At 49.5% G+C, this 21317-nt stretch overlaps 1 protein-coding gene across 9 annotated transcripts in view; it reads left to right on the top strand.

Moving 5' to 3' along the window:
• Positions 1–8057, top strand: part of Cep164 (centrosomal protein 164) — a 63264-nt gene extending 55207 nt beyond the window's left edge. For all 9 annotated transcript variants that reach the window (XM_052188445.1, XM_052188447.1, XM_052188449.1 and 6 more), the window contains 12 exons: positions 205–288; positions 399–467; positions 760–935; positions 1201–1324; positions 1626–1693; positions 2051–2258; positions 3263–3370; positions 4006–4117; positions 4568–4930; positions 6142–6208; positions 6445–6567; positions 6703–8057. In XM_052188445.1, the coding sequence (XP_052044405.1) occupies positions 205–288; positions 399–467; positions 760–935; positions 1201–1324; positions 1626–1693; positions 2051–2258; positions 3263–3370; positions 4006–4117; positions 4568–4930; positions 6142–6208; positions 6445–6567; positions 6703–6799 (1599 nt within the window). In that variant the 3' untranslated portion in view covers positions 6800–8057. The remainder of the gene's footprint in view (positions 1–204; positions 289–398; positions 468–759; positions 936–1200; positions 1325–1625; positions 1694–2050; positions 2259–3262; positions 3371–4005; positions 4118–4567; positions 4931–6141; positions 6209–6444; positions 6568–6702) is intronic.
• Positions 8058–21317: the final 13260 nt, after the last annotated feature.

Below are 21317 nucleotides of genomic sequence, written 5' to 3' on the forward strand. Positions count from 1 at the left end.
TTTATGTCTTTGGAACAGGCAGGTTCATGTCTCCTTGTCCTACTGGAATCAGCAAGACGTAGCATGATGCACGGGAGGCCGCAGGGGCAGGGAAAGGAGAAGCTTAGAGTTTGGGGTGTGGCATACTGGCTTCTGGATCTCCCTCCTGTTCCTCAACTAATGCCTTCTATACCCGTGTCTTCCTGCTTACTTTACTTGTGCCAGGAAAGGAAATTACAAGATTTAGAGGTGGAACTCTCGTCCAGAACTAAAGATGTCAAAGCCAGACTGGCTCAGTTGAATGTTCAGGTGAGGGTGGGTGATGGCTACCTTACCCTGGGGGGTGGGGTAGAACACAGAGGGCAGGTTCCACCTCAGTCTTGGAGCCTGTAGTCAGCCCGGGGCCTGTCTCCCCTCAGGAGGAGAACATGCGGAAAGAGAAGCAGCTGCTCCTGGAGGCGCAGAGGCAGGCTGCCCTGGAGAAGGAGGTCTGTGTGCCTGCCCCTTTCCCCTTTGTCCCTCCTGCTGCCTGTTCACCAGTCTTGTCCAGGGCCCTGGGGTTCTAAGACTGTTGGCCAGTATCATGCTACCCAGTGGACCTGACTTTCAAGCCACAGGAAGTAGCTCTGTGGTAGGAGACCCAAGATCCTGGAGACGGTGGCTTCAGTGGCTCCAGCTTCCAACCCCTGCCTTGTTTCCTGTCTCCCGCACCTCAGATGCTGCCTGCACCTCACCGTCTCCTCACTGGGTCTGTGGGTTTTCTCTCTTCCTCTGCCTCAGGAAACCAGAGCCACCCATCAGCACCTGGAAGAAGCGAAGAAAGAGCACACGCACCTGCTGGAGACAAAGCAGCAGCTGCGAAGGGCCATCGATGACCTGCGTGTCCAGCGGGTGGAGCTGGTGTCCCAAGTGGACCTGTTGCAGGCGCAGAGTCTGAGACTGCAGAAGCACGTGAGGTAGTGTGGGCTCCCTGCTCCTGGCCACTGCTCCCCACAAACCCACGGACCTCCAAAGGGAGGGAGAGGAGGAAGGCCCAGCTTGGAACCCAGGCAGAAGCAACCAGCACATTTCTGCAGCACTTCGTAGGAGATGGGGCGTCGAGGCTATGAGAAATGGAGGGTTCTGGGTCCTGGCGTCCGCACCTTAGCCCTGCCCTGTTTGTGTGAGGGTGTGAGTGTCCAGGCCTCACTTCCCTGCTTCTTGCTCCCTTCCTCACCACAGCAGCCTAGAGGCTGAAGTACAAAGGAAGCAGGACGCCTTGAAAGAGATGGCGGCTGAGACCGATGCTTCCGCACACCTGGAGCCAGGTCTCCACATTGAGGACCTGAGGAAATCCCTTGGCATAGTGAGCCGGGAGCCAGAGCCTGGGAGGGATGGGGGGTTGCGGGGGTGGAGCGGGGTGAGGGTGGGGAGGCAGAAAGGTGGGACACCTGAGAGGAGCCTGGCTCTGCACTATTGGGGATCTAGCATCCCTTTCTTGTCCCCCCCACCCCCACCCCCGGCCCTCTCTGTCGCTCAGATGGTACCTTATACATAAAGAGCACCCAGGGGCTGTCAGAGCTGTTTCTTTGGCTAAGACACCAGGAGGGGCTTCCCGATCTCTTTAGCTTTTGCTCTACACAGTCTTTTCTACTATGCGTTTGCAGAACGGGAACCAAGAGGTGTCTTCTTCTCTCTCCCTGAGTAAGGAGGAGCTCGACCTGTCCATGGAGAGGTGAGTTTTCCTACCCCGTCTTATACCACGAAAGCTGAGAGCACTTACATCATGGCTGAGGTGACAGTGGCCATCACTGGGGCCTGGTTCAAGGCATGGCCGAGGGTGGAAGAATCTAGTAAGCTAGGATCTCCCAGCTGTGACCTTTAACCCTACATGCCGGCACCCAATGACCTCTAGGAGAAGGTCAGGGCCCAGGAGTGTCTGGCTAGCTCAGTACAGGCCCCAGGCACATTGCCGATAGTATCTGAGCTCTTGGTCCCACCGTAGCTCAGGTGGCCGGGTGCTGAGGTAGTGGCCAGCCCCGTGGCTCAGTGTAGTCTTCAGTTTTCCTTCCTTGCTTCTTCTGCCCCACAGTGTCCGGCACTTTCTCTCTGCTGAGGGTGTAGCTGTCCGCAGTGCTAAGGAGTTCTTGGTGCGCCAGACGCGCTCCATGCGGAGGCGACAGACAGCTCTGAAAGCCGCCCAGCAGCACTGGCGCCATGAGCTGGCCGGCGCCCAGGAGGTAGACGAAGACCTGCCAGACACTAAGGTCCCGGATAATGTGCGCAAGAATTTGGATGAGGTCAGGAGCCCGGGAGGAGGCCTGCCGGGCTGTGTTGGGAGGTCCGGTGGTCACATGGGCCCTGAGGTCACTTACCTTATCCCTTATCATGGCTGTACATAATGTGTGTATAAACATCTTCTCTAATAGTAAATTATTTTATTTACATATCAATCATCTTTAAAAAGTGAGCTATACAGGTTGTGGGTCCCTAGCCCCCCAGTCAATTCAAAGGGTAACGTCTATGCAGATATTCCCAAACCAGAAAACTACAAAAATCTCAAACATTTCTGAAGCCAAGCAGTTTGGAAATGGCATACTCAGCCTGTAGTCCCATTGCCATGGCCGAGGTGAAAGGCATGACCAGTCTCTAAAATGCTTCAAACCCACTGCTCTTCTTTGTCACACTGGTCTGTCTACTGGGGACACGAAGGTCTTGGAATACCCTCAGTGTAAGATTGAGTAGAGCTCCCCTGGCTAGCTTCTTGTGTAGTCTGATTTACAATGAAAAGACGGAGACGCCATCATTACATGATGTGACATGTTTCGTACCAGTCAAGGCCTCAGTCGCATGGGCTCCCCTTGATCATGTCTGAAGCCTTGCAGTTCTGATGGTGTCAGAACTAGGTGAGGAGCACATGCTTGATGCTTGTGGGAAACAGCAAGAGGCTTGTAGACACAAGGATGGGCTCCCCACGGTGTGTCCATTCTGTCTCTGGGCACAGTTCACTGCCCTGCTTTGTTCTTTTTGTTGGTGGCAAGGGTGTTAGTAGTCGCTAGCCAAGTGATGGTAACCATTTAGCCAACAGCTTGAGAACTTAGCCTCTCCGGGCACGGTGTTCCTCATGTAACATGCTGTCCTGTCAGGTCTCAGGATCTGAGGAGAGAGTAGCAGTTCTCTCCGATGAGCGGACCGAGAGTTAAGGTGTTCACAACCCTCCCAGAGCCGCTATCAGGGCTGAGACGCCAGCATCCGTGCTAACACTGCTAACACAGCTCGTCTCTTCCTTCCTCCCTGGCCACAGGAGACCAGGCACTTGGACGAGATGAAGTCCGCCATGCGCAAAGGCCACGACTTGTTGAAGAAGAAAGAGGAGAAGCTGAACCACCTGGAATCTTCTCTACAGGAAGAGGTATCCTCCCGTGGCCAGTCAGCCCAATGTGGCCACTCCCTCCTTCCTCTCCTGGGTCCCTTGCTTTCTTCAGGCTGCATTAGGTAGAACTGGATCTCTAGACTCAGGTGCTTGGTTCCTGAGATCGCAGAGGCATTGGCTCTTTCAGAATAGCTGAGAGGACCATGTCTGTGGCACCCTTAGAGTTTCTACTGCTTGGCCACAGCATTCTTGGTGAGTGTCACAGAATCAGGGACTAGCTCTGTTCTTCCCGGATGGTTCTTAGGAGAGCTGTGACCAAGTGTGGCATCAAGGTGTCTCTTCCTTCCCTGAGACTGTGCAATCTCCTCCATGACCCAGGTTTGGTTCAGGAGCAGGGATACTCAAATGGGGAGACTTCAAGGCTAGTTTGGGGGGAGGTTGATGGGGTTCTGGGGGGGCCCTATGGACTGTTTCACAGGTAGTTGGGTTCTCTTACCTTAGCCTCTCTACTGAGGTAGACTTTGTGGTACACCTCTCCTGCGGTGCCTGTAGAACCTTGGACCCCAGAAGAAACAACCCACCAGGCCTCAGGCCTCAGGCTTTCCTTACCTCGTATCCGGTGGATTGAAAACACATGGGAAGAGATAGCACTAATGACTACTTCTCCCTGTCAGGTCTCTGACGAGGACACTCTGAAAGGATCCTCTATCAAGAAGGTGACCTTTGATCTCAGTGACATGGACGATTTGAGCAGTGAGAGTTTTGAGTCCAGCCCCGTACTGCCCAGTGAGTGGTGGCCCACAGGGAAGCCAAGGAGGGAGAGGGTCAGTGTTGTGGGGAGGGAGGGTGGGGTCCATGTACTGAGCTTGTGTCTGCATGAGGTTCGCCGTCAGTGCTGGGTCTGCGGCATGGAGGGCTGGAGGGCTGGAGGGCCAGGGGGATGGGAGGATGGAGGGATAGAGGGACCAAGGGCCCCCCTACGGTCTTTTCTCTCCAGGCCTCCTGCAGCCATCTGGTCTCTGGCTCTGGCCTGTATTTGGGTCAAGGACCTAAGTTTTCCTTTTGTCTATATCCTTGGGCCCCTTGTCTAGTACCTAGGAGCCCTGCCATCCATCCTTTGTGCTCCCAGAAGGTCTCTAGCCTGCTATCTGCGGGGACGGGGAGAGGCACTAGTAAGACACTCAGGCGCCAGCTACACCCTGAATCCTTTCCCACCGTCTGCCTTTTTCCTTTCAGTCACTCCAAACTCTGCTGATCCCAACAAGATCCATTACCTGAGCAGTTCCCTTCAGCGAATCAGCAGTGAGCTAAATGGCGTGCTGAGCGTTCTGGGAAGCCTCAACTCCCAGCCACAGTCACAGGGCCTCAACCTCAGTAGCCAGCCCCCGCCTCCCCTGTTCACCTCCTCACTTCGGCCTTCCAAGAACGTCCTTGCCCCTGCCTACTCCTCCCAGAGCAAGCTCTCATCCTTATCTTCTGTCACACCCACGTCTACCCAGTGGGCCTGGGACCCAGGACAGGCCACCAAGCTGCCCTCCCCCTCCTCCTTGCAAACCGTGGATGATTTCCTGCTGGAGAAGTGGCGCAAGTATTTTCCCTGTAGGTCCCCAACCACCACATCTCTCTCCTTTGCCCCACGTTCTCTCATAATCATCCTTCCTTTTTCTTTTGTCTACCCCTTATCTCTGCTGCCATCTTTGGTCTGTCAGCTCTGTCTGTGGGGCCTGGGGAAGGAAGACCTATGCTGGTGGGCCTACAGCGAGGGGCTCTGTGCTGGGATGCTCTACACGGAGCCTGTGCTGCTTGGGGCTTTTATTATCAATGCTAGAGCTTGGCAGAATTTTAAAGAGTCATTATTTGTTGTCCTAATGTTTGCCATCAGTATAGTATACTATGGCATTTACATACACACACACACACACACACACACACACACACCTCTTTATTTAGTCTGTGTTATAGTTCTCAGGTAGTAGTTATTTATCCCTGCCTTAGGGTTTCTATTCCTGCACAAACATCATGACCGTGAAGCAAGTTGGGGAGGAAAGGGTTTATTGAGCTTACACTTCCACACTGCTGTTCATCACCAAAGAAGTCAGGACTGGAACTCAAGCAGGTCAGGAAGCAGGAGCTGATGCAGAGGCCATGGAGGGATGTTCCTTACTGGCTTTCTTCCCCTGGCTTGCTCAGCCTGCTTTCTTATACAACCCAGGGATGACACCACCCACAAGGGGCCCTCTCCCCCTTGACCACTAATTAAGAAAATGCCTTACAATTGGAACTAATGAAAGCATTTCCTCAAGGGAGGCTCCTTTCTCTGTGATAACTCCAGCTTTGTCAAATTGACACACAAAACCAGCTAGTACAATCTCCATTTTATAAACAAGAAAGCTGAGACTCTGAGGGTTAGTAGTAGACTCCAGAGTACCCTTTGAATAATATACCAAGTTTTGACCCTGTACTTATGACCCCTGGGCCCTGGCTTCTGCTTTGGGATCTAGTTTTGCCTTGTTGAGTAACATAAGTCAAAAAGGCAACTGTTTGAGGAAAAAAAATGTAAAAAACAAAAAAAGTCTACTTTCTGCTCAGCCCAAATTGAAAAGGAAATTTTTTAGAATCAAAGTAAACAGGACAGTTCTTGTCTGTCACCTGTCTCTCACCTCTAGCATGGAAACTCTCTCTGCCATTGTTCTGGGACATCCTTTTCTGGGAATGCAGGGGGTATTGGTAGTGAATGTGGAGGTGGCCTGCTGGGGCTGGGGCTGGCTCGCCTGACGGCGCCCTTGAAACCCGTCTTCTTGCTGTTCTAGCTGGCATCCCGATGCTCAATGGCTCCCCTTCCCCGCCGGAAAACAAGCTGGGTTATGTGTCTGTAAGGTAAGCCTTTGTGCTGGGTGTGGCCTCACAGGCTAGATCTTTACTGTTCCTCCCTGGGCAAATGGCACCACGGGCAGATGAGAACAGACCTCATGGTCCTGTTGGCCTGGAGCCCAGGCAGGTCCCCAGCCCAGAGTCACCTACATCTTGCCTTTGTCCGAGGAACTCCACCACAGCAAGTAAAAAGTCAGATCCCTGCAGCCTCGCTTCAGTGCCTTGTCTCCTCCCTTTGCCAGCGAGCAGCTCCACCTCATGCAGCGTTCCCACTCTCGAGTCCCGAAGACCGACAGCATCAGCATTCAGAGCATGATCGAGTCTAACCGGAAGTGGCTGGAACATTTCCGGAACGACCCCAAGGTGTATCCTTTTAGCTGGTGCTCAAGCTCTAGTCTCTCCCCGTGGTAGCAGCTGCCTGGCCTTCGGAGGAACATCTATCCCGTTGGACCTTGGACCCTTTCTCTCAGCCAACCAGTTTTCCTTCACTTCGCCGCCAGACAGCTCTTCTCCTCGGTGTCCAAACCAACAACCACATCGAGCTTGCTGCAGCTGGGCCTGGACGAGAACAACAGACTCAATGTGTTTCACTACTGAGCACCGTGTGGCGCCAGGCCAGTGCGGCCTCCTCCTCTGTGACAAGTGCCTGAGGAGCCGCCAGCACTTTATTTCTCTCTCATCAAGCATGTCCTCCATTGTATACTCCTCCTAGGACTCAGAGGAACCACTGGGTAGGTGGGTGGAACATATGGACGTCTGCGAGCTTCTGTGTCAAAGTGGAGCTGAGACGTGACTGCTGAAGACATCAGGGCTGTGGCCACCTTAGTTAAAGCAACTGCTTTCGGAGGCCTAGGGACCTCCTTGGAGGTTGGTCCCCTGCTGAGGTGTGGTCCTTCATCTACACAGCCTCCTAGTATGGCATGCCCTAGGACTCGGCTGTGCTGGGCCTGTGCCTCTTTCTGATACCTCAGCCCCGACAGGATCACACCCATCCCTCTCTTTTTGCCTTTTTTTTCTTTTTAAATGTCTTCTGACTATCTCAGGTTTGGGCTCAGCTGCCTGAGCCCAGCTGGACGTTCCTAGAGGGCCCCAAAGGGATGTTCTGCCTCCTTCCTGTCAGCCGGAGGAGGCACTGTGCTTTCCTCGCCGTTCTCAGGAGCACACTTCCCTCCCTTAGGATGCTCTCTGGAGCTCCTCTCCTTTGCCCTCAGGTCTCAAGCACCTATCTCTCCAGGAAGCCAAAAAGCCATAGGGAAAGAGAAGGATGTGCCTTCTGCCCTGTCTTGATAGTTCTCTTCTTTAACATCCCGAGTGTGTCTGTGAGCCCTGTTTTCATCTGTCCTTCTACCTGGGCCACCCTTGGCCCAGTCCAACTATCAACTCTGCCCACAGCTCGGGGGATGGGGCTGACTCAAGCCTGGCACCGGCAGGGGCCATCTTGGATCAGGTGCTTCTGGCTCAAGCCTCCTTGGCCCCCCCACGCCCCCTCAGTGGAAGTGCATCCTCTGCAGGAGGAGCTGCAGGTGATGTTCTTAGCATCTGTCTCATTGTTTAAACAAAATGCCCTCGTTTTTCTTGTCTTGAGAAGCTGTGGGTTGCCTTTACTCCTGCAACTCACAGGGTCTCACAGATTCATTGTTCATTTCTTTGCCGTGGAATAAACCTCTAACAGCCAATTGGCTTTTTACCCTCTTAGATATTTTTTAGTCATCGACAGACCATACACAGAAAAAGTCCATTTTGTTACTTGTTCTACCCTGTGTGCCTTGAGAACCGCTCATGTGGTACGACCGACTCTGGTGACAATCCTGTGGGTTTTTTTGCATCTATTAAATCTCTGTAAGTCAGTTTTCTATGAGGCAGTCCTGTGAATATGCTGGTCTCTTTGGAAGCCGTGTGTCCTTCTTCCTAAGGGACAGGGAGGTGGGGACAGTGGCTCCTCATGGAATACTGCCGTGGGTATCTGATTTAGTTATCCCAACAGGGTGGAGATGGGGGCAGGTGCGGGCTGCTCCATTTTTATGGGTGTCAGAAAAGCAAGGCTCAAAGACCTCTGGGTGCCTGGGTCCCCTGGTAAAACGTAGAACCCTCCCCCAGCTCTACTCCTGCCACCGGTCCTCAGAGAGCTCACTCACAAATACAGTCTCCTCCTTCCATGTTTTCCACTTGTAAGGCTGGAGACCCACTGGGCTATTTCCCCAAAGACTGGGGTTTTTTCTCCCCGTGTAGACAGCGCTGTGCCATGTACCCCCAGTTTAAGCTGGCAAAGTCAAGTGGTTATTTTTTTTTCTCCTGCTCCCTTGGGTGAAGAGTCTGTGTACATTCCTAGGTTTGTAGCAAGGGACTGGCTTGGAGAACCGACTCACACAGCCTGTTTCACGAATCTGTTTAGAAATCTCAGCCCAGCGTCTTAGCCGTTTCCAGGAAGGAACAGGGAGATGAGGGAGGCGGTAAGCCAACATCTGTTGCATGCCTCACGAGCTGTGGATTTCTTATGCTCATCTATAATATTAACCTTAGGATATTTTAGAGGTGAGAAAGTGAAGTTTAAGCTCAGAGAGGTCAAGGTCACGGAGCTAATAACTAGCATTTAAACTAGAGTGATCTGTTCCTGAAAGTCAAATTCCATTGCTCACAACCGCCCGAGTGTCAACAGCTGTCCCCTCCAGGCCCACAGCACAGTCCCTGGCAGCTTGAGCTGAACACCTAGAATCCTGGAACTGGTAGTTTCTAACTGGGATAGTAAAACCTTCCTGGGCTAGGGTTGGATTTGGGGCCTGGGCTGTAGTATTATGTAATTTACTTGCTTAGCATGCATGTGGTCCTGGGATCAGTCCCCAGTGTAGCCAAAAAAACCAAAAAAAAACAAAAACAAAAAATGGGGACTGGTATTTAGTCAGACATGGTGGCATGCCTATTTAATCCTAACACTCAAGAGGTAGAGGCAGGTGGAGCTCTGAGTTTGAGACTAGGCTAGTCTACAAAGTGAGGTTCAGGCTAGCCAGGGCTACGTAGTGAGATCCTGTCTGTCTGTCCGTCCATCTGTCTGTCCATCCATCTATCCATCCATCCATCCATCCATCCATCCATCCATCCATCCATCCATCCATCCATCTATCTATCTATCTATCTATCTATCTATCTATCTATCTAATCTGTCAATCATCTATCATTATCTATCAAATAAATATATAAATAATTTAACATTTTTTTCCCTTTTCATCTCATGCACTTTATAGTCTAGCTGGGAAACTCAATCCTAGGCCTCAGGAGCCAGCTGTAAGGGATTGTGAGGCTACACTAGAAGTTTGGGGTGCTATTGAGTATGTGCAGTGTGTCTCAGTAGTGTGCCTCGGCTGCTTGCAGTAGACCCTGGAATCCTGAAGAAGTGGCCTCTAATGCCAGTGAAGGAGTGGACTTGCTCGCAAGGTGAGAGCGAGCAGGCAGGAAAGAGCAAAGCCTCTGGCTTCCAAGTCCTTCTGTAGGCTACAGCAGAAGGTTTGGCCCAGATTAAAGGTATGTCTTTCTGCATCAAGAACTGAATCAAAAGCCACGCACACCTTTAATCCAGCATTCGGGAGGTAGAGGCAGGAGGATCTCTGTGAGTCTGCGGCCAGTCTGGTCTACAGAATGAATTCCAGGAGAGCTGAGCTACTCAGCTCAGAAAACAAGAATAGACAAAGAACTGTACCAAAGGCATGTGTCTTCCTACCTCAGAGGTAGGGACTGGATGACAAAAATCCCTCACAGGCAGGCCCTTCATCTCTGGATTCCATTTAATTCCAGACTTAGTCAAACTGACAAGAATAGCCATCGCACCTTCCAAATGCTATGAGCTAGGATTGTAGACAGCCCAAGTTACCCTCACAAGCTCACAGTTCCAGCAGCTTTGGTTTCTGGTGAGGGACTTTTTCTGCTTCATGTGTGGTTCATTCTAGCTGTGCTCTCATGTAGGAGGGTGAAGTGTGGTCCCTTGGGCTCCTCTGAGGCCCTAGTCCCATTCACGAGGGTTCCTTTTTCATGCCTAATCACTTTCCAAAGGTCCCACCTATAACCAAATTAGCACACATGTTAAGGAGTAGACATACATTCTTTGGAACTGAGACTCGATACTGTCCAATTCTGCTTTACAGTAGAAGAAACTGCCCAGGGAGGCTACCTGAGGCTTTGGGAGGAAACTTTAAAGATGTTTGTTTGTTTGTTGATTATGTCTGTGAAGGTCAGAAGACATTGTAGGATTTCTCTCCTATTATGTGGGACTTGGGGGTTAAAGTCTCGCCCCCCCTCCCAACCCCCCCAGGAAACTGTTCAATGACAGTTATTTTGAGCAGGCCCTATCATCACATAGCTCAGTATTCAAATGGCATCAAAGCCACTCTATCCATGTCCTATGTTGTGTACGATTTGAAAATAACAGATACTACCAATTCCTTTGGGATACTATACAAGCCTGAGAGGGCTGTTCCTGACCCCACCCTCCACCCACAGCCCACCTTTACTGATAGGGTTAAGGTCATCTCTAACTCGGAGATCTGCTGGTTTCCCAGTGCCCGCCAGCAATGCTCTCCCTCCTCTGCCTTTGGTTGTTCCCAGGTGAAGACAAAGGGAACAGGAAAAGGTGCCTCCACCCTGGCTCAAGACAGACCACTGGCCACAGGATTGGAGACAAGGCTGAGCACAAAGTGGCCTGGAGGAAGGGTCACTCCAGTCCTTATTGGGCAGCTGCTCGCTTTCCTCACTTCCCTTCAAGAAGTGACCATTTCACTTTCATATACTGGGCGTGTGAGTGCCTTCCCAGGCACTGGCCTCCAATCACGGGGAGGCCTGACTGAGGACAGTCTGGGTGATTAAGCCTGAGCTGGGACAGCAGCACTGAGGTCACAGAGTCAGCTCAGCAGTAGGGGCTCCTGCTGGGAGCATTCCAGTCCCCTCCCCCAGCATCCTAGTCACTGAAGTCTGTCAAGAACTGGGCTCAGGCAGTGTGCCTGGGGCTGTGTGGAGCTGTCCTAGTTCTTTGATCCAGTTCAGGTTAAACGGTCCCTGCTTCGGGGGCTCGTGCGCTCCGGTGTAGAGTGGAGGGCACTGGAGGCACATTTGAATATGTTCACTGAGGACAGACATGACCACTCTGGGGAAATAATAAGAATTAAGAGTGAAGGAAGGGTCCAGCAAGATGGCTCAGAGAGTAAAGGTGCTTGCTGTAGAAACCTGGCAACGTGAGTTCCATCCCCGGAACCCACGTGCGGGTGGAGTGAGAGAACTGACCTCCAGACATACAGTGCACGCTCACGATCACCCCCACCACGGAAAGAAAGAATAAGGGAGTCCGTGTCAATGGATCCCACTTTATCTTCTTGACATCTACATTTTCCATGTGTGAACAGGCTTCACAGCTGTGCCTGTCACACACAGTGGCTGCCCTCAGTAAAGGAGCCCTTGGAATAGTAGTCAGCAAACAGTAAGTGTGCAGGGTGTGCTGGGGTCATCCTTGCCCTTGCCGGGAAGTCAGGAATGTGGAGATTCTGTGCCTATCAACGGTAGATGGTCTGTAGATGTGTCTCCGGTTGGAGACCTGTGTCTAGCTCCCTGGCAACCTCCCAGGCTTCACAGATCCTGCCCCTTAGGCTCCTGCTTCCTGGGACTGGGCAGGGGTCTACTGTAGTCACACACATCTGTCTACGACACATCCATTCTGAGCTAGGTAGGTCATTCTCCATTTTGCCTCATGGTAATCAGATTCAGCAGGATTGACTTGATGGTAGCCGCTCCCTTACCAACCCTCAAAACCCATTGGGGAGTGAGTGGAGACCAGGGTTTCTAGTCTTATCTCCTGGAGGATGTCGGAGCCTGAGAAACCTGTGTCTCTTACATGGGAGCAGTGTGGCAGTCACGCAGAATGCCCATGGTAGGTAGAGGCCTTGCAGGTGGCTGGCTGTGGCTTCCCTGATGCTGAACCCAGATTAAACACAGCTCAGAGCTTGTGTGGAGACACCATGTATCATCCACGTATTGATGGATACTGAACAGCCACTGTAACATCAGGCTTGGAATGGCACAGTTTACCTTGGCCAGCCAAGAGGGCTGGTTATAGAGAATGGCTTAGCCATGCAGATTCTCACTGGTTCTTACACCCTACCCATGTTTCCCACTGTTTGCCCTCTGGTCATCATAGTGAACATATATATGTCTTTTTTTTTTGAGACAGGGTTTTTCTCTAGCCCTGGCTGTCCTGCTCACTCTGTAGACCAGTCTGGCCTTGAACTCAAGTTCTGTCTGCCTCTGCCTCCCAAGTGCTGGGATTAAAGGTGTGCGCCAACACTGCCCAGCTATATGTCTTACTTCTAAGGTCTTCATGTCATGGCTGCAACAGGAAAAGATAGAACCGTCCTCTGCACTTGGGGAGTTTACCAGCTAAAAACACTCCAAAGACAATATATTTTAATTCCCTTATGAAAAAATACCTTATACCTTACAGGAATAAGATAAAGAGGAAGGATTTTTTTTTTGGTTCACAATTTTAAGGGTCTCAGCCTCTGGTGTCTTAGCTGCATGAACTTGAGCAGAACATTATGGTAGAAGAGTTTCTTTTCCTTGTGGTAGACAGGATGCAGAGCAGAGCTGTAGCACAGAACCAGGTCAAAGCATGACTTCCAACGACATCCCCAGGGACCCATTTCTTTCAGACTCCATCTTCTATAGCTCTGGCCCAATCCACTAATGTCTCAAACCATTCACTAGGTCAGAGCCCTCATGATCCAATTGCCTCTGAAAAACAGATGCACTGTGTTCTTCCCAATGAGTTTCTCAGGTTAAGATGACAAGGTCAACCACCATCACCCTGTATGTAGAATGAGGATGGAATGAGGCTTGTTTTGAGGGGACAGTCTAGTCCTGGTAGAAGGGGAGATTTTGTTGGCAGCCATCCATAGGTGGCACCTGTTGGACTCAGTCCGTTTTTTGTTGCTATATAATAAAATGGCCAAGCCGGGCGGTGGTGGCACACGCCTTTAATCCCAGCACTTGGGAGGCAGAGGCAGGTGGATTTCTGAGTTTGAGGCCAGCCTGGTCTACAGAGTGAGTTTCAGGACAGCCAGGGTTATACAGAGAAACCCTGTCTCGGAAAAAAAAAAAAAAAGCCCAAGACTGAATACTTTATAAGTACTTTATAAGTGGTCTTTATCATCGCTATGGAGGCTGAAAAGTCTAAAAGAGTACAGTAGTGGCATCGGCTCAGTCTGGTGAGGATCTTCTGACTGTATGATAACATGACAGAAGGCATTGTGGGGGACAAAGAAACGTGTTAGCTCAGGTTTCTTATACAGCCACTAATGTCATTGAGCCGTCCCATCCTCATGGCCCCACCGGTCCTGGTTTGCCTTGTTCGCTTGACACGGTTAAGAGTTATCATTGAGGACAAGCTTCTGTTGAATTGCTTAGACCAGACTTGCCCATGGGAATGTTTGTGGAGGATCTTTCTGATTGTTAATTGAGGAGTGAGGGCCCAGCTCATTGTGGGCAGGCTCATCCCTAGCCCATCCCTGGGCTATCCTGGGCTATCTGGACCAACAAGCAGCATTCCTCCATGATTTCTGCCTTGAGTTCCTTCTTTGATGTTTTTGTCTTGATTATTTGGGAATCTCACATCACACAACCTAATGCACTCACCTCCTAGTCTTTCTATATCCACCCCCACCCCCAAACACCGCCAAGAGGAAAAAGTAAGTCCATTCTGTGCTGTCTACATACTCACAGGTCCTCCAAAGAAGTCCAATCCAGAAAGTGAACCTTCATTACCCAAGGCTTGACAGCAGGTTTAGGGGCTGAGTCTATGCCTGTATATGCTCCAGGCTGTTTATACCATCCTGCTGACCCTACTGGGCAATGATCCACCTACTGGGCATGCCCACGAGCCCCCTCTCTCACCTGTCACCACCATCATATCATGTCTTTAGTTCTGCCTTTCCCCGTAGTGCACACACCAGTCCATTTTTCCATCTTTCCCTCTTCTCTGTCACATATTTGTTTATCGTAGCACTTGGGTGTTTTCAGCCTGCCCTAGGCTGAAGAACTGGGATGGCCCCTTGATGTCTTTCAGCAATGGACTATGACCTGGAAGTGTAAGCTAAATAAAGCCTTTCCTCACTTGAGTTGTCCTTGATCAGGGTGTTTAATCACACCAATAGAAAAAATGCCATGGCGCCATCTAATCCTAATCATTCCCCCACCAAGACTACAAATACTGCCAACATATAACTCTGAAGACTACTAAATGTTTGCCACGAGGCAACCTTCAAGGGACACATTGATGCTATGAAAGGAGCTATACATCTGAAGATTGGCCCTTGCTCGTTGCAGAAGGACTTTAAGATTTGAATGGAAGCCTGGATGCGGTGACCCTGAATGCTTGCTTGAATCCTGAGATCCTGTAGTTATAAGAGGCTAAAACCAAGCATGGATCACCTTCAGAGCAGCATATGACCGGCAGCTGTTCCCTTCCTGTCATCGCTGCTACTGCCTAGGAGAAGTGGATTCTGGGAGGGAGGAGAGGGCCCTTCCTCAGGGCTGGACCATGTCTGCTCCTCCCATCCTGCTGTCCTACTCACCACAGATGCTCTCCTTTCAGCTCACCAGTAGCTCTTACCCAAGTCTTCCCCAGGCCTGCGATCTAGTCTTTACACCAGAGGATGGATACCTAGACGTGGGCTACTGATGGATGAGAGTCAAGTTCCTCTTTGTCTCTGTCACAGGTTTTTGAAGATGATACTAAGCTATTGTAAAGATAAACTCCAAGACCCCAGTGATTTAACACGTTAAATATTTACTTCTTGCTCACATGAAATCCAGATAGTGTTGGTGGGTCAGGAGGGCCTCTGCTCTAAGATATGTGTAGGCACCTCCTGGTGGTTGGAATGCATGACTGACTCTTATTGGCCCATAAGGAGTGGCACTACTAGGAGGTGTGGCCTTCTTGGAGTAGATGTGGCTTCGATGGGGGAAGTGTGTCACTGGGGGGTGGCTTTAAGATTTCAGGAACTCAGCTTGGCAGTAGTAGTGTATGCCTTTAATCCCAGCACCTGGGAGGCAGAGACAGGTGGATTTCTGAGTTCAAGGCCAGCCTAGTCTAGAGAGTGAGTTCCAGGACAGCCAGGGCTACACAGAGAAACCCTGTCTCAGAAAAAAAAAAAAAAAAAAAAAAAAAGATTTCAGGAGCTCAAGCCAGGCTCCGTGTCTCTTCCTGCTGCCTGAGGATCCAGATGTGGAACTCTCAGCCCCTTCTCCAGCACCAAGTCTGCCTGCATGCTACCGTGCTTCCCGCCATGGTGATAATGGACTGAACCTCTGGACCTGTAAGCCAGCCCCAGTGAAATGTTTTTCTTTATAAGAATTGCTGTGGTCATGGTGTCTCTTCACAGCAATAAAACCCCTTACTAAGAGGCTTTTCCATCTTCGTAAGTGGCCCCTAATCTCTCTTTGGGCATTGGCATCCAGCTGGGGAAGGCAGGGATGACTGGGAAGATGTTTATGGGGTAGGCATGAAGGTAGCCTCACTTCTGCCACACCCCTCTGGTCAGCACAGTCTTGTGGACTCAACTAGAAGTCGAAGGGTTCTGGAATGGTAGTCAGGTGTAGAGCAGGTGCTTCTTACTCACATTGGCCAATTCTCCTCCTCCTCTTCCTCTTCCTCCCCCTCTTCCTCCTAATCTTCCCTTCCTCATTTTCCTCTTCATCTTCCTCATAGTTGAAGATGACCCTAAGTGGATCTCCCATAGTCTTTTCCCAGATGCTAGGCTTATGGACTTGGCCCCTGCCCCGTGCCCAGCTGTTTCTGCCAATTAGTACCCTTGAAGGCAGGGAGAGAAGCACAGGGCCTTTGTGTTTCTGATGGCCACCTTAATATCATTTGAATCGTTCAAGGTATTTGGTTCCTGAATAAATGCTCAGGGGCTAGCAAGATAGTTTAGTTGGTAAAGAGACTGGCTGCCAATCCTGATCACCTAAGATCAATCCCCAGAATCTATGTAGTGGAAAGAGAAAAACAATTTCTAAAAGTTGTTCTTTGACCTTCACATTCATTAACACACACACACACACACACACACACACACACACACACACACAGATACACACCTTTAAAAATTTGTAGAAAATAATAAATAAAACTTGGATATCATTTTGTTTGTTAAAAATACAGATGTCGGGTACTGGAGGAGGTCTCCAGCACACACGAAGTAGCTCACACATATATAACTACATATATAACACACATGTAACTATATATACACATATATAACTACAGTGACAGGAAATTTGGTGCCCTCTTTTGGCCTCTGTGGGCACAAAGCATGAAAGTGATGGATATACAAGCAAGCATATACATTTTTTAAAAGCTTTAAAAATAAAGATGTTCTTGGAGGTGTGGCTCAGTAGTACAATGCTTGCTCAGCCCTGTGATAGGAATAAGACAAGTCACAATGGCTTTCCCCAATGCTCTTCATTAAGCCAGGGGTGGGTGACTCGTGTGTAATCTTAGCACTCAGGATGCTGAAGTGGAGAATCATCATGAGTTCAAGGAGAGTTTGGACTACAGTTGAGGTCTAGGGTAGTCTGGAATATAAAATGAGAACCAGTCCAAATCAAACAAGCAAACTAACAACTCCTGATCACTCAAACAACTAAACATCAACAACAACAACACAAAATGCCTAGTGGAAAACAGTCTGGCAGTGTCTCAAAAAGTGAAGTGTACCATTGTTTTATAACTCAGAAAATCTTCTGGTCATAAGCTCAAGAGAACTGAAAGCAAGACTCCAGATATTCAAACATCCACATCCCTGACAGTGTTCTTCGCGCTAGGTCACATCAGAGGGTGCGAGCACACGGGTGAACGATGAGAAAAGCACAGTGGCTGCACCTAATGGGGTGCTCCACACCCTTAAGTAGGAATAGGTTTCTGAAATAAGAACAGGGATGGTGAAGTGGCTGGGTGGCTGAAAACGCCTGCCACTAAGCCTGAGAAGCTAAGTTCGACTGCTGGGATCCACATGGTAGAAGGAGAATATTAGCGCCTGTAAGTTGTCCTCTAACCTCCATTTGCACATCCTGGCACATATGTGAGCACATACATGGGTGCGTGCGCGCGCGTGCGCGCGCACACACACACACACTCAATAAATGTAAAAAAATCATATTTTGTCATCAATTTTTCATCTTCTCTTTCCAAAAAAAAATGTAGGTATAGTGGCTCATACCTATAATCCCAGCAGTTGGGAGCGAAGAGGCTTCAAGGCCAGTCTGGGCTGTCTGTAGAGAGAGCCTGTCTCACACAAACAGACAAAAGCCAAAACACAACAACAAAAGATACAACACAAGCCAGGTGTGGTATGTGTACACCTGGATTTCAGGTACTTAGCAGTTGAAGGCAGAAGAATTGCCACAGCTCTAGGCCAGCCTGTTCAAGTCAACTAGGGCTACATAGAAATACCCTGTCTCAAAAAGCCAACTAACAAGCCAACAAATGAACCAATGAACCAACCAACCAACCAACCAGCCAGCCAGCCAGCCAGCCAGCCAGTCAACCAACCAACCAACCATCCAACCAAGCAACCAATCAGCCAGCCAGCCAGTCAGCTAGCAAGCCAACCAATCAACCAACCAACCAACCAACCAACCAACCAACCAACCAACCAATCAGTTATCAAACAAAACACTCAAAACACAACATGGATGAAGCTTGAAGATATTATTCTATATGAAATAAACTAGGTATGAAATGACAGATATTGAATGATTGCACTCACACGAGGTCACTAAAATAGTCAAATCCATAGAGAAAATAGAATGTTCTAGAAAAGAAGAGGGACAATTGCATAGTTAAGTGAATGTATTTAATGCTCCTCAAATGAACATTTTAAAGTACTTGAAGTGGGGCTGGAGAGGTGGCTCAGCGGTTAAGAGCACTGGCTGCTTGCTTTTCCAGAGGTCCTGAGTTCAATTCCCAGCAACCACATGGTTGCTCACAACCATCTGTAATGGGATCCGATGCCCTCTTCTAGTGTGTCTGAAGACAGCTACAGTATACTCATATAAATGAAATAAATTAATCTTTAAAAAATTAAAAAAATACTTAAAGTGGAAAGTTTTATGGCATGTGTTTTTACCATAATAAAAATACAAATACCTGGCCAAATTATGACAGGTTCTGATTTGACTGTGTTGGTGAGATTCTGGCCTCTGCAGTTGTTAGCTAGCTCTTCCAGGGCATCTGTTGTGCAGCTAAATCAAGATCACTAGTCTAGCTCTGGCTGTTGGCAGATGGAGAACCAAGGGGTGGCCTCTTTGTTAGCCTCCTGGAGGGAGCTTCCCAAGCTTTCATGTGTATATGCACCATGCCCCTGGCATGGTGCTAAGATGAAACTTCTGAGACAGTCAGTGGCATTAAGGCGAGGCATTCCATTTCTTGTAAGCCTCTAGTGAGGATGATGCTGTTGTCTTGGGACCATATTTGAAGATCAAAGCACTCAGAGTAGCTTCGTCTGTAGGGGACAAAGGAGATCCAGAAAGGACAGGCAAACATTTAAGTTGATAAATAGGGCATTGGGGGGATCTGGGTGTGTTTCTAACAGGCAGCCTTGCATTAACTAAAGAACATGGTGTACCTCAACATTAATAGCAAGTAAAATAGTCTGGGTTTTATACAAACTTGAGTCCTTTTCCTCCTCCTCTTTCTCTCTTCTTCTTCATCTCCATTTCTTATTCCTCTTTCTTCCCTTTGTTTTCATTCTCTTCTTTCTTTTCCTCAACCTCCTTGTTTCTTCTTCCTCTCTTTCTCTTCCCTTTCTTTGCTCTTTCTCCTTTTTTTCTCTCATCCTCTCCATTTCTCCTTCCTTCTCTTCTTCCTCCTCCTCCTCTTCCTCCTCTCCTCTGCCTTCTGATTGATGACAGGACCTCAAACTTACTATGTAGTCAAGGGTAATCTTAAACTCCCAATACTCCTTGTCCAACCTTCCCAGTGCTGGGCGTACTTACAGGCATGCACCATCACATCTGGTTTATGCGGTGCTGCAGATTGGCCTTGGGCTCCATGTATGCTAGGCACTATACTACCAATTGAGTTATACTCCAGCCTGGCCTATCTGAATTTCCAGGCCTTGTGCATCTTAATAAGGGGGAAACTCAATTGAGCAGGCATTTAACTAGATCCTGTTTGGCTTTTAGTTGCCTCTCTCATTCTTCCTCTACCTATATCTTCCTGGGAAGCCCGAGGATCTTCCCAGGCTGATCCATCCCCTACTACCATGACTGTGTCTCCCTAGAGAGGTGTGCAGTGTCCCCATCTCCTGCAGCCTGCATCAAGGCTCATCTGACCAGGCAGCTCCATATCCACTGCCTACCTGCTTCAGTCTAGCTTGTTCACAGGGTGGATTCTTCCTGACAGCGGCATCTTCATGGCTGAACTGAAACTCAGACTCTTAACAGTGGACCACCAGGTAGTGTGACTCATGGCCAAGGAAGCAGCCTCTTAAGAGCTAATGAGTCGTTGTGATTTCTTTTTGATATTCTAAACTTGGAAGAGTTTCCTAACCCCTGAAATCCCTGGCTTTCTTGTCTGTCAAATGGAAATTCTGACATTGCCTCCTAAATCAGCAATGAGTTTATGATGCAATGTGATGAGCACACTCTACTTAGCTCCTGCCCCTCCTCCCAACCATAGTGATCCACAGTCTGTTCTTATGACAATGCCCTTTTTGCAGCCCCTAGGAAGGCTTTAGGAGTTAGTAGTTCCTGTCTGTGTTCTGCTGGAGTGAAGTATGACTCATACTTGTTTCCTAGTGTCCAGAGAGCAGGGAAGTGTGTGTGTGTGTGTATGTGTGTGTGTGTGTGTTCACTATATTAATTCTAGGCAAAGCTTCTTGGTTTGTTGTGCCTGAAGTTCCACACATGACCTGCAGATGGCACACACAGCCACGGGAGATGTCAGTTTCTGAGTGGGCACCAGGGTCTTGTCTTTTCAACACACTGTCAGTTCTCTGAGATCTGTTTTGGTTGTGGGAAGCTGAAATGGGCCCATGAACTTAGAACTCACTTCAGGGTCTTTAATTCTTTCCGTACCTGTTAATGTGGTTCTTCATATTAATTTCTGGATACCCCACATATACTAGGTAGGGTCTCCTTGTGGTCCAAGCTGCCTGGTGCAATCTGCCCCCCCCCCCTTCCTTCTCCCTCTGTGTTACCTATTGGTTTCTATCCCAGTCTTCTGGCGTCTTCAGAAAGAGCTCAGATCTGCAGCCCTGTCTTCCCAGGGCAGGTGACAGTGTAGGAGCATGCAATCCGCTGCTGGCCTCCAGCTCAAGGCCTATCGCCTCCTCTGCTGCCTCCAACCTGTGTCTACTGTACGCCCAAATCCTCTATTTCATACAATACGTGTCTATGTCCCTGGTATTAGAGTTGCCGATTCCTTCTAAAGCTGGCATGGCACTGCTGACTCTGTGGTCTGATTCTCCTGTATGCTTCATTTCCCCTACCTTTGAGCCCCTTTTCACCCTCTGACCCCTGGTGATCTCTCCCCTCCTTGTGACCACACCTTGTCCTACATTAGTTCAGAGCTTTGGGTGCGGGTGGGATTCCCGAGAAGTATACAATGTATACTTATCTGCACTTTTATGTAACTGTGCCAGTGGTAAGTTACAATGTATACTTCTCTGTACTTTTTATGTAACTGTCAGTGGTTCACGCAGGCAGCCGCACCTGTCCCCTAGCTGCTCTGGCTCTCTTGGAAGAGAAGCCAGGGGCCTCCCGTTGTCTGCTCTGGGCTTTCTAGCCCACCCTCGAGATTGCCTCGTTGCACGGACTATACATGCCTTCCAATTGCAGACGAGAACACTGGCTCAGAGGGGTTAGGTACTTGCTCAAAGCCTCGAAGCTGGTCCGCTCTTAGAACCCAGCACGGATCTGAGAACAAAAGATATTGCTCAATGCCTGCACCCCAGCTAACTGAAAGCCTTTCAAAGAGTTTCCAGCGTGGGGTCAAAGCCCGGGCCTGATACAGAGGTCTCCTACCCTCCCCACTGGCCCTTGCCAGATGGGAAAAAAGCCACCACGTAGAAACATAACCTTT

This window comes from Apodemus sylvaticus, chromosome 7, assembly GCF_947179515.1.
Source record: "Apodemus sylvaticus chromosome 7, mApoSyl1.1, whole genome shotgun sequence".
NCBI classification, from domain to species: Eukaryota; Metazoa; Chordata; class Mammalia; order Rodentia; family Muridae; genus Apodemus; species Apodemus sylvaticus.